The sequence below is a fragment of the Eublepharis macularius genome, chromosome 1 (assembly GCF_028583425.1).
Source record: "Eublepharis macularius isolate TG4126 chromosome 1, MPM_Emac_v1.0, whole genome shotgun sequence".
In the NCBI taxonomy this organism is placed as follows: domain Eukaryota; kingdom Metazoa; phylum Chordata; class Lepidosauria; order Squamata; family Eublepharidae; genus Eublepharis; species Eublepharis macularius.
Window position 1 is genome coordinate 98,340,099 of NC_072790.1, and position 13,625 is coordinate 98,353,723.

The 13,625-nt window shown below is 45.4% G+C and overlaps 1 protein-coding gene across 1 annotated transcript in view; it reads left to right on the top strand.

Annotated features, from left to right (window-relative positions):
• Nucleotides 1-13,625, top strand: part of LOC129324355 (putative uncharacterized protein C6orf183) — a 66,599-nt gene that overhangs the window by 34,721 nt on the left and 18,253 nt on the right. The window contains exons 8-9 of the mRNA XM_054971577.1: nucleotides 634-791; nucleotides 13,434-13,586. Coding sequence (XP_054827552.1) covers nucleotides 634-791; nucleotides 13,434-13,586 — 311 coding nt within the window. The remainder of the gene's footprint in view (nucleotides 1-633; nucleotides 792-13,433; nucleotides 13,587-13,625) is intronic.

Below are 13,625 nucleotides of genomic sequence, written 5' to 3' on the forward strand. Positions count from 1 at the left end.
GGAGCAGGGGAAGGCAGGGGAACAGGGAACACCTCGCACAGGGCCAATTCGGGCCGATTTAGGGCCCAGTTTGGCCCAGTGCAAAGCATGCTCCTGGGCATACGTGAAGACAAACAAGGTGAGTGCTGGGTTCCTCCCTCCGGCTGGAAGGGTAAGGGGACTTGGCAACCCTACCTGAACATCTGGAATCGTGTAAATTAACTTTTGTAATCATATGTTGGATGATCCTGCTTTGAAGCATAGGATTGGACTTTTGGCTTCCCCCAGCCTTACAAGTCTGTAAAAACAGCCACAAATTGTTATTCATCCCACTGGCTAAAAATTCACATATTCGGTTAACTCCAGAGAGATAAAGGCTGTGTAACAAGAAGGAAGGGTGATAAGGAAATTTTTCCAATCTATCTATGCTTCAGCTCAGCCTCTTTAGGGCCTACTGATTCTGAGATAGAGAGCCCATGAATGAGCTCTTGCTAATGATTTGCACCGGAGGAGATATTTCAAAATGTCAAACCAAGCCTCAAATGTTCAAGGCATATATAATATTTTTGAAATTGTTTCAGAAACTGATTCCTCTCAAAGTTTTGCAGTGCATGACATTTCCTGTGCTATTCATTTGATTCTTTCCTCTTCTAGGATTCGTGTCAAGGGAAACTGCCTCTGCACTTCCACAGCACAGAACAGAAACTGATGAACTGAAGCCCCAGCTCAGACATTTGCTTTCTCAGTTTGGTATCAGCTACAACACTGAAGACTTGAGGCATTCTGCTGATGAAATGGAACTTTTTTCTACGGTAATTAAACAGTCATTTAAATATATATCTTAAGTCTGTATAAATATGTGCTGGAGCTTCAGCTGTAGAATGTCCTCTCTGCAGAGGGTCACCCAATGCCTAGGCTGTTATTTTTGAGGTGCCAGGTGAATATAATTACATTTACTTAGGCTTTAGTAAATTTTTGTAATGATCAATTGCTTGCTTTTAGGATAAGATGTGGTTTTATGGCTGTTTCTCCTGAAATTTTGCTTTTCACTTTATGTTGCTGCTGATTTTATGCTGCTTTTCTCTATAGGGTGTTGTGTTATGGTTATTTCTGTTCTTATTGTCTTAATGTTTTCCTATTTTTGATTTGTTTTAATATAATTTACTGCAAGCCTCTTTGAGCATTATTTATTTATTTATTTATTTATTTATTTATTTATTTATTTATTTATTTATTTATTTATTTATTTATTTATTTATTTATTTATTTATTTATTTATTTATTTATTTATAGATGGTTGTTGTGGATTTTCCGGGCTGTATAGCCGTGGTCTTGGCATTGTAGTTCCTGACGTTTCACCAGCAGCTGTGACTGGCATCTTCAGAGGTGTAGCACCAAAAGACAGAGATCTCTCAGTGTCACAGTGTGGAAAAGATGTTGGCAGGTAATTTATATCTACTCAGGAAGGTGGGGTTGGGCTGAGTCATCCTGTAAGAGTTTCCCAGGGTGTGGAATGCTAATGGAGTCTCCCACAGGAAAAGTCTTTTTGCCATATATCAAAGGAATCACTGATCAGATGGGAAAGCTTATGAAAAAGCACAACCTTCAAACAGTATTCAGACCCACGAGAAAAATACAACAGATGCTACGATCAGCAAAAGACAGTAGAGACCCCCTCACCTCTGCAGGAGTATACTGCATACCCTGCAGCTGTAGACAAGTTTACATCGGGACCACACAGTGTAGCATCCAGACAAGAATAAAAGAACATGAAAGACACTGCAGACCTGGCCATCCGGAAAAATCTAAGCAAACAAGGGAATCTGCCCGGATAGTAGAAAACCAAACAAACAAACAATTCCGGGAATATGTATATAACTATCAATTTTTTATATTTTTATATAGTGCAAAAGTGCAAAGTGCAAAATATGGTGCATAATTATATACAATAATAATAAATATACAATAAATACTATAAAATACTGCTCTCTCTGTCCCAACATGCAATAAATATGGTAAAAATACAGAGTTTGGTCCTAAAGGTTATAAAGTATATTTTCCAAAGGAACAATGTCCATGAACTAATTAAGGTGAAAATGTAGCAGCATGCAGGTTTCTTCAGGTAGAGCTCCAATGCAAACGTGTGGGAGGCATGAGATGGGAAGCTCCAGTCCAAGCTGCGAATAGGTCCAAAAGTGCCGACGGGATTATGCGTGCATATTTATACAATTCCCGTTTCGTATAACATACTTCTTCATGGGCACAATAAATATGGACTAAAGGTTTGCTGGGAAGTGTAGGCATCCTTGCAGCTTAAAGTTTAGCATTTGTACTGTAAATGCTAAACTTTAAGCTGCAAGGACGCCTACACTTCCCAGCAAACCTTTAGTCCATATTTATTGTGCCCATGAAGAAGTATGTTATACGAAATGGGAATTGTATAAATATGCACGCATAATCCCGTCGGCACTTTTGGACCTATTCGCAGCTTGGACTGGAGCTTCCCATCTCATGCCTCCCACACGTTTGCATTGGAGCTCTACCTGAAGAAACCTGCATGCTGCTACATTTTCACCTTAATTAGTTCATGGACATTGTTCCTTTGGAAAATATACTTTATAACCTTTAGGACCAAACTCTGTATTTTTACCATATTTATTGCATGTTGGGACAGAGAGAGCAGTATTTTATTGTATTTATTGTATATTTATTATTATTGTATATAATTATGCACCATATTTTGCACTTTGCACTTTTGCACTATATAAAAATATAAAAAATTGATAGTTATATACATACATCCGGAAAAATCAGCAGTGGCGGAACATAGCCTAACTCAAACAGGACACAGTATCCTATTCCAGGACACTAAAATACTGGACAACACTTCCAACTACTTTGCCAGATTACACAGGGAAGCCATTGAAATTCACAAGCATAAGCACAATTTCAACAGGAAAGAAGATACTTTAAGAATGAATAGAGCATGGTTTCCAGTCCTGAAAAACACCAGTCTAACAAAATACTCTATACCCGACAATAGCCCTGCAGAGAAGATTAGCATATCAAGCACCAATCCATATGCAAAAGAACCTCCTCAGGATACAGTGAAGCCTCCCTCCATTAACATTCCACACCCTGGGAAACTCTTACAGGATGACTCAGCCCAACCCCACCTTCCTGAGTAGATATAAATTACCTGCCAACATCGTTTCCACACTGTGACACTGAGAGATCTCTGTCTTTTGGTGCTACACCTCTGAAGATGCCAGTCACAGCTGCTGGCGAAACGTCAGGAACTACAATGCCAAGACCACGGCTATACAGCCCGGAAAATCCACAACAACCATCATTCTCCAGCCGTGAAAGCCTTCGACAATATTTATTTATATGTTAACACATTTATTTAAGTTTATTTATTTACAGAATTTATACACTGCCTTTCTGTTGTCATCATGGTCACCAAAGTGGCTAATGGATTATAAACATACATCATAATATCACATCTTAAAAACTGTTAAAAACAAACAATAACACATCATTAAAACAATTAAAACCAAGCAAAACACACATTCAGCTACATAAAACCAACAATGAAAACAAAGGGCAGCAAAGAGGGGTCACTGAGGGAACACCAGGCAAAACTTAAAATCTTCACCCGCCAGTGGAAGCTGGCAACAGGTAGAAACAGGTGAGTCTCTCTGGGGAGAGGGTTCCAGAGTTTTGGTGCCACTACCAAGAAGGCCACCAGATTGCCACCCACCTATCTTAGCAGGCGGAAGCACCAATAGCAGGGAAGATGACTGTAGTAGCAGGGTAGGTTCATAAGAGAGTAGACTGTCCTTCAGGTATGCTGGTTCTAGCCATATAAGGCTTTAAGGGTCAACACCAGCAACTTGAATTGTGCCTGGAAACAGATTGGGAGCCAGTGCAGTTAGGCCAAGGTTGGACTGATGTGGTCCCTTTCACCCACTCCAGTTACCATCCTGGCTGCAGCATTCTGCACCAATTGAAGTTTCTGAAGACATTTCAAGGGCAGCCCCATGTAGAACACATTGCAGTAATCTAATCTAGATGTAACCAGGGCATGCAACACAGTGGTCAGATTTTTTTCTGCCCAGGAAAGGTTGCAGCTGGATAACTAGTCAAAGCTGGTAAAAGGCAGTCCTGGCCACCCCAAATTATCATTCTATTCCTTTATCTATTAATAAATTGGGAATAAGGTAACTAAATGTATGTACTAATAAGAAACAAATATGCTCCTTAAGGGTGCACATATGTCTGCGCTTATACGTAAAAAGCCAATTTGCCCAGACTTAATAAATGAGTCTAAATGCTGCAGAGAACTTTGTATAAGGCCTGTTCAGGCAATTTTAGATCCCCATCATCTTCTGCCAACCCATTGCATATATACTTAGCATACAGCCATATGCCCACCACTGTCATTTGTATTTTCTATGCAGGCATGCATGTGAAAAAGACCACAATATGGAAACAAATACAACACCATCCCTAGGGACAATGTAGATAGTGAGGGACAAAGAAGAAGAATAGTAACTGAGTCCTAAATACTCAAACCCAAGGCTGGCAAGAAAAGGGACTAAGGAGACAAAGTTCTGGGGGCTGTACTCGGGGATCCATGGAACTGGGTAACTCCTGTGATTTGTGATTAGACATGGGCATGAACAGCATTGCGAATGGAAAAAAACCACGAACAGCCCATTCGCCTCATTCGTTGCGTTCATCTGCTGTTCATTTAGCCAGACAGTCAGGCACCTTCAATCAATTCCCTTGGCAATGAGTTTGGGAGTGCCTGAACTCTGTCTGCACTCCTTCTGTCACCCTGGAAACCCCAATCTGAGCCCAACTTAGCTTGATGGGCAGGTCTTCCTTCCAAGTGTAGAGCTGCAAATTGGTTACAATTGGTTACATGGCAGCAGAGACTAGGAGGGAGGGAGGATGAAGGGGTGGTGTTCTGTAGCCATGGGAACTCCAGTCTCATCCCTGCAAACCCTGTTAGGCAGTTCTGACTGCCAATCGCAGACCTCCTGCTTTTCCCTATGAAACCTCTGCTTATAAAAGGGCACTGTGCTCCCAGTTCTGGCTTTCACTTTCAGCAGGCAGTGGAGTGGGACAGAGCTGTTGGTAGCCTTTTGGGAGAGGGACAGGGAGAGTGCATTGGAGCTGGGATTTTTTCTGTGTGTGGTGGGTGGGATAGGAATCTATCCTCTCTGGTTCCAGGGCTGCTGCCAGGCCCTGGGGCCAAGCTCAGTGGGCCCCTCAGCTGAGGGCTCACCCTGACTATTATTATTATTAGTGTCAGTGCCTGATCTGGTCAGGTCTCTGGGAGTGCTGGGCTAGGGCTCTAGCCCCACTCTCTGGTTCCAGGGCTGGTGTCAGGCCCTGGTGCCAAGCTCAGTGGGCACGTTGGCTGAGGGCTCACCCTGACTATTATTATTATTAGTATCAGTGCCTGATCTGGTCAGGTCTCTGGGAGAGCTGGGCTAGGGCTCTAGCCCCTCCCTCCCTCTGATTTCAGGGCTGCTGCCAGGCCCTGGGGCCAAGCTCAGTGGGCACCTTGGCTTAGGGCTCACATTATTATTAGTGCCTGATCTGGTCAGGTCTCTGGGAGTGCTGGGCTAGGGCTCTACCCCCTCCCTCTGGTTCCAGCGCTGCTGCCAGGCCCTGGGGCCAAGCTCAGTGGGCACCTCGGCTGAGGGCTCACAGTGTTGTCTCCTTCTGTTTCCTCTGTCTTGTTTGCTGCCACAATGACTCTTTGGGTGGGGGCAAAGGGTGATCGTGGGGGGAAGTGCAAAGATTGTCCTGGTTGCCCCATGGGAAGTAGTACTGGGCAGGGCTCTGTGGCAGCAGAGACTCCCGCTCCCCAAAAATCACCTGTGGGGGCTGTAGAGGAGGCCGAAGACCTCTTGCCACCGGGGGAAGAAGAACTCTTTAAAATGTGTGAGGAGGAGGAGGCTGAGGGATCCATAGAGGAATGGTTTGGGTTCAACAAAACATCCATCCCGTCCCCATCCCAAACTCCTGGTGCTGTCTCTGCCTACAGTCCACGGCCTGCAGTAACGCCGTCTTCTGTTGCCAGCTCCGTGCTGCAGCCAGTAACCCTTTGTTCTCCCTCCCCAGGAACAGTTAGCAGGCTACGGTTCAAATTGGCTGTATGGAGGCCCTTCCAGGCCCAAATGACCCCCGTGTGGTGTGGTGCCATGTCTGTGATGGCCTGGTGTGCAGGGGCAATGACCCGAAGCACCTGTCATCGACGGTCCTGACCAGGCACCTGAAGATACGCCACCCAAGCCTGTGGTCTCCGTCCTCGGCCAGCAAAACATCCGGCTGGAGGAGACAGAGGGCTACCAGCTCCTCTGAGCTGGGATCAGTGGGAAGGTCATCATCATTTTTATTTATCATTTTATTACAGTACCAAGACCAATATACAAAAATAATGTTACCAAACCCCTTATCAATAAAAAGAAAAACCATCAGTTTTAAAAAAACTTTTAAAATACATTTCATGCCGTTTAAAAATTAATGTACAGAATCTGGCCACATGTGATCATGTGGTTTTTATCGGCTAAGAGCCAGCAGAGCTTTGCTTTATTTGTAGTTATATGACTGGGAATCCTATCTAATAGTGGGGTAATAATTTTTAAATGAACCTCTCCATAAAATGGGCAACTGAAGAACATGTGCTCTACAGACTCTACCTCTCCCAAAGGGCATAGACATAGCCTTTCTGCGTAGGGGATTTTGTTGTACCTACCCTCAACAACCGCTGATGGAAAAGCAGAACATCTGGCCAAAGAAAATGCCCTTCTGAAATTATTTACTTCTATAGAGGCCAGATACTTGGCTGGCTCAAGAGTACCTTTATCATTTATCAACACCCCCATTTTAGATGCACTAGAGATGTCAGATTGGTGCTGTATGTCTTCTGTTCTTTGTTTAATTAACACTTTAATTAACACTTGTTCAGCCCCCTGAGTTAGGAGCACCTGAGGAGAGAAACCTATTTTTGCAATATACCTATAAACCACCTTAAGCCAGCTGGATTTAAATTCGTCATGGAGAATCAGGAGGAGCAAATCTTGAGGATAGAAAAAAGCTTTCAGCCACATATTGGCTGAAAGCCAATTGGATTGGATACCCACCCTAGCTTCAAACCTCAGGTTTCCAGACTCCACCCGAATCTAGCCGAATACACCCTTGGGAACTTGTAGCACAGCTCTCAAAAATTTGGACTGTGCTCTTCCTTGCAGATTGAAACAAGAGGTGGGAGGACCTAAAAATGTTCCATATAGTATCTGCGCTAAAGATTTGGCCTTATACAGCATTAACACTGCTGGAACAAAATAGCCACCCTGGGTACGAAAATTTTTTAATATGGCATTTGCCGATCTTTCCCCTTGCTCAGCGACATATTGGCTGTGCTTAAGAGCCATTTGCCTGTACAATCACACCCAAGTATTTAAAGCTATCTACTTGTTCAATATGATGGCCATTGATAGCCCAATATCTTTGTTTCGATCTACTCCCGAATGCTATGATTTTGGTCTTCTGATAATTGATATCCAGGAGCTCAGTTTCACAAAACATAGCCATTTTCCCCAGGGCTCTCCTTAAGCCAACGGGGGTTCTAGATAAGAGCACTGCATCATCAGCATACAGTAACACAGATACGTGCTGGTTTGTGAGTTTAGGAGGGTGAAGATCTGGAGTATTGAGCCAGCCAACCATATTATTGATGTAGAAACTAAATAAGACTGGGGCTAGCAGGCAACCCTGCCTAACACCTCTTAGAGTTCTAATGGAGTCAGTGAGGTGACCAAGTCTACTACATCTAACTCTTAGGAAGGTATGTTCATGCAAGGCCCACAATAAGAACAGAAGTCATTTGTCTATATTGGCACATAGGAGCTTATTCCAAAGCCGAGGTCTAGATATTGAATCGAACGCTGACTTAAGGTCAACAAAAGCAGCATATAATGAGATTGTTCCCCTGGCCAAGTATTTTTCAATAAGATGCTGTAAAGTCAGACAATATTCAAGCGTGGACCTGCCTGACCTAAAGCCCGCCTGTTCATCAGCCAGTATTTTTTCTTGTTCTAACCAATCCTGGAATTTTTCTGACAGATGACCTGCATAAAGCTTGCTTATAATATTTAACAGGCTGATTGGTCTGTAATTGGAGGGATCCTCCCTCATACCCTTCTTATATAGTGGAACCACTATGGCTGTACCCCAAGACTTGGGGATACGGCCTGTATTATCAATATATGTAAAAAGGGGAGCTAGAAAGGAGGCCCACCAGACTTTATTCTCTTTTCAGAAGTTCTGGTGGGATGCCATCAATGTCTGGAGCTTTGGCGATTTTCAATCTGCTAATGAGAGATTCAGTCTCTCCAGTTTTTACAGGGGACCACCTTGGAGCATCATCTAATGATACTCCCAGAGAAGGGTAGACATTATAGTCATCATACATTTCGCTAAAGTAGGTGACCCATCTGTCCGTGGGAATGCATGCAGTTATGGGGGAGTATTGGAGTACTGGGCGAGTAAATCTGCTGTATGGCTGGACCTGTCCATCGTAGAAACCAACATCCTGTCCTTCCCTCCCACCAGCATGCAGAGCGAGCGGGTGTTCTCCCACTTGGGAGACCTCCCCTGTCCCCGCCGCGCACGTCTGCACCTGGACCTGGTAGACATGTTGACCTTCGTGAAGGTCAACTTCAACCTGCTTGGGCATCCCTCCTTGGACCTGGACCTATCTGGCCTCTGAGCCTCTCCAAGTCCACTGTGGTTCTCGGCCAAGCTCCTGTGCAGTGGGCTCCAGCACTCCTTGGTTCTCAGGGCTGCTTCCATGGCTGGCAACCCATGGTCCTCCTCTCCCAGACAAGTTCCCTGATGGTCCCTCTTTCAACCTCTTCCTCTCTTGATGGCAACAATACAACCCTTCCCCACAACCTGCCCTGCCCATCCTGTACTCTAGCTGACAATTCCCCAGACGGTCCCTCTTTCATCCTCGCTGTCTGCGGATGGAACCGTAATGTCCCTTCCCAACAACCTGTCCTGCCCACCCCATCCTTTCCACGAAGGCAGGAAGGTGGGTGATGTCAGCTGCCGCCACTACCCTGCAACTCAGTGGGTTTCTCAGCTCATGGGAATTTCACAGTCCTGATCTGCAATGCTGCTGGAGGCAACCCTTTGTCTCTGTCTCCCTAACATCTTTCCTGACGTTCCTTCTTTCGACCCATCTCTCTCCGGAACACTCCAACCTCTCCCAATGACCTCTCATCTCCTCTCCTGCCCACCCCATCCTTTCCATGAAGGCAGGAAGGTGGGTGATGTCAGCTGCCACCGCTTTTGGCCATGAGGGACAGCTCTACTGCTGCTGATGATGATAGGGCAACACAGCATGGGGGCCCCTATCTATGGGCTCTCGCTGACTCCTCTGGGTGGGTGGGGGGAATGGATCCCTCCCACCTCCTGTGTCTGTGAAGGCAGGAAGGTGGGTGCTGTCCGCTGCTGCTGCTCTTGGCCACAAGGGGCAGATCAGGAGCTGTTGCACATGTAGTTGTGGAGCACGGGGCCCCCCATCAACGGGCATCTGCTGTCCCCTCTGAGCAGAGGAGAATGGGTCCCAGCCGCAACACCTGTCTTTTCCGCGAAGGCAGGAGGGTGGGTGATGCTGGTGACAGCCTCCACCTCGAGACTGGAGGGGCAGACAAGCCTCTCCTGGAGCAGTCTGCATAATCCAACACGGTGGATGTTGGGGTCTTCCATCCTGGTCCTTCTCTGCAATGCGTCCATGAAGACTTGGTCCTATTTTTATCCTTGACAAATTCCCAGCCCCTCTTTCAACCTCCCCATCTCTGGAACCGCACAGACCCCTCCCAATGACCTCTCCCATCTGCATCATGCAAGGTGTGGGCAAGAACATTGGCTCTAATGCCATAATGTCCCCATCTGGTGGACGTATGTTGATGTCTCTGACCCACCAGGGTGTGTGTTTGTGTGTGCAAGGCCTCTGCGTACACCATCATGTCCTGCTGGAGGGTTTTCTTTGCAGACTGTTGCTGGATCATTTGGTTATGTGGCGGCTGCAGGCATGACCCACATTACTGCCTTGGCGGAAAGTAGCCTCTGGGAGGCCTGGTGGGCGGGGACCTTTGGGGGTGCCACCAGCCAGCAGCCACACACACACACCCTGTACAGGGGAGGCGCACCACGCCGCCTCCCCCAGCCTGCCAGGCCCAGCGGCCGCTGACATCACCCACCTTCTGGCCTACGTCAGGAATAATCTGAGGCCTGGTGGGCGGGCACATGGGGGTGCTGCTGGTGAGCGGCCACCCCCCCACCCCCTACAGGGGAGGTGGCCTGTTGCTGCTTCCCCTAGCCTGCCAGGCCTGGTGGCTGCCAACATAACCCACCATCCGGCCTACACTGGGAATAAATAATCGGAGGCCTGGTGGGTGGGCACATGGGGGGTGCTGCTGGTGAGTGGCCAGACACCCTGCTCCCTAGGGGGGAGGTGGCACACCAACACCTCCCCCAGCCCACCAGGCCCGGCGGCCACCAACCTGACCCACCAACATCCAGCCTTTGTAGCCTCAGGGAAGCCTGGAGGGGGTGGGTACATGGGGGGTTCCGCTGGTGAATGGCCAGACCCCCTGCCACCTAGAGGGGAGGCAGCACATCAATGCCTCCCCCAGCCCGCCAGGCCTGGCGGCTGCACTCATCACCCAACAATCATACCTTGATGGAAAGTAGCCTTGGGGAGGCCTGCAGACAGGCACATGGGAGGTGCCACCGGTGAGCGGCCAGACCCCCCACCTCCTAGAGGGGAGGCAGCACGCCAAAACCTCCCCCAGCCCACCAGGCTCGGTGGCCACCAACATCACCCACCTTACTTACTTCTATCCGGAAAGTTGCCTCTGGGAGGCCTGGCAGGTGGGCACATGGGGGGTGCCACTGGTGAGCAGCCAAAGCCCCCTCTCTCTAGAGTCCACTGCTTGTACATGGGGCAAAAGACAATTGGTGGCTCCCATTGTGTCGAATGGGAGTTTTCTGGGGGCGTCAGAGTTGGGAAAGTATAACTGCAAGATCCATATTGCAATCTTGACCAAACTTGGGTGATGGCTGAAGGGGAGCCTGCTGAACACTCCGTGTGAATATGGGTTCTCTAAGTCTAACAGGGGCCACTCTGGCACAGACGAACAACGAATAATGAACATGTTTGTTAACGGGACATCATTACTGTTTGTCTGTTCGTGTTCATTGGCAGCAACGAACAATGAACAGCGTGTTCTGTTTTTTTCCCCATCCACACCCATGTCTATTTGTGATCTGGGTAACTCCTGTGATCTTTTGGACACCTGGTAGATCTTGGCAGCCTCACCCATACTTATATATGTATGTCCTTGGTTGCAGCTAAGGACACCAATGTATCTGGAAATAGGATTGCTAATACAAAAATGTGAGTAATATCATAGAACTATGGGTGACATCACTTGTGACCATGCATGTCCTCAGTGGTATTATCAAATTGGCACACTGGACACTATCAAGTGAAGGGGGAAGTTTTTGGTCTTTCTTGTAATTATGTTTCTTTCTTTCTCTAATGATATTAACCTTGGGATTATCTTTTTCTATGATGGGATCTCTTTTGTTCATTCAAAAGGAAAGTGCTGGGAAATATTCACAGCTCTTTGTTCTCCAAGACAAAAGAAACAACATTTAGGTGATTTTAGGGTTTTAATTCATCTGCTGATGCTTCCTGTAAGAAACAAGGAGTTTTGGTGGTTATGAAATGGTTCCCCCAAAAAGTGCTTTTGTTGTTAAACTTTCTCAGAATACTCAAGAATACTCGAAGAAGGATGCCAATTTAGGAAGGTGTGCAAATTTTGCATCTTTCAAAGAACTCTCAACAATTATTAAATGCAATTATTAAATATTAAAAATCCAATGGATTCTTCTACTTCACTCACTTTCAGTCTTGTTTTAGATCAAATGTCTATGTTTCATCTAGTTTAAACATGTATTGTAATAATGAATATCACCAGAAAAGGGCATAGTTTTTAAAGCATGTTAACTTCTTTTATGCAACTACTGAACAAATAAGTATCTTGAACAATGGATTACTCCAGAGTCTTTCCTCTTCTGCCTCTGAAAATTCATGACTAAAAGCCAAACAATAAAAACCCATTTATTTCAGTATGAACAGAATTAATTCTATAACAGTCTTCCTTTTGAATATCCCATTTTGGTAGTCCTCCAAAGAGATAATAGAGAGCTTTGAGGCAATCAAAAGAAAGCTTACAATTCAGTCTTGCTCCAGTCAATGCTGGAGAGCAGCAAGGTGTCATGACTCTTTGGTTTCTTCTCACCCCCCAGAGAATAATTGTGTATGGAAGAAAAGTCATGATGATGGCAAGCCCCCAACCTGTAACGTGTTGTCTAAAGGCTATAATGCCAGCTCTGAACTCGAGCACTATAGCTGAACAGCACAAGGAGGGGTATTAAAGAATTTGGAGCTGCGTAGTTAACCTCCAACATAAATAGTGCTCCAAGGGAGGAAGGGTGAGAATCCCTATGTTGACTTGGAGAATTCCTATTCTTATTCACTCTGCTGTTTTTGTTGAACAGAATGTATATATGAGGCAATGGTACCTCCGGGACCAATTTCCCCCTCCCTTATGTGCATCACTTCTGGAACTCTTAACTGTTTCTAATGTTCTGTTCCTAAGGGAGAATTTTGTGCAGGCCTCTACCTTGTCAGGTTTCACTGTCCTACTGATTGGCATGGAGGCTATTAGTTTGCTTCTTGAAAGTAGGAGGGAGGGGAATATACTATTTAGCAATCTCCTATCCCACCCAAAGCCCTTTCCACCAGAATTATATAAACTGTTCAGCCAATTTTCTCATCTCCCTCTTTTTTCTTCTAAGAGATTCTCAACTGCTGTCAACATTCTGTATCCTCTAAAGCCTGCTCATGAAGCCTATATAGGTCCCCCCTCCATTTCTTTAGGCTAATTTACAACCATATTTTTCTGTGTAGCTATGGAGACTCCTAAATATCTAGGAACTTCTCTTGTCTGTGGGTAGCTTGGTTTGGGTGCTTTTGTGATGCATATGGCCCACCTATTTTACTATTAAATATAGTAATAAATTAATATAATAGAATTTCAGTGCTGAGTTTAATGGAATTTAAGTGGGTATGGCATCCTCTACATTGTTCATAATGCATAATGTTTAACGGAAATTGTGCTTCTGTAACCTGGTGGACACCTTCTTCTGCACCTTGTTAATTTGTTTTATTATTTGTATATTGATTTTAGTTTTTGTTTTTATCAATTTTAACTGTTCACCGCCCAGAGCCCCTGGGATGGGCGGTATATAAATTGAATAAATAAAATAAATGAATAAATAAATATAATGGTTAGGTAACACAGAAGTTTCGAAGCATCTTCAATAAGCAGCAGAGAATGAGAACATTTCCTGTTTATGATGCTGGAACACCTGGATCAGAAACTGGGAGTATAGTAGACCCCAAAATGGTGTTGAAAAAGAAAGCCAATTGGATTCCTTTTGTAAAGGTAAGCACAGCTGTATTGGAATTGATACATTGTTTAATC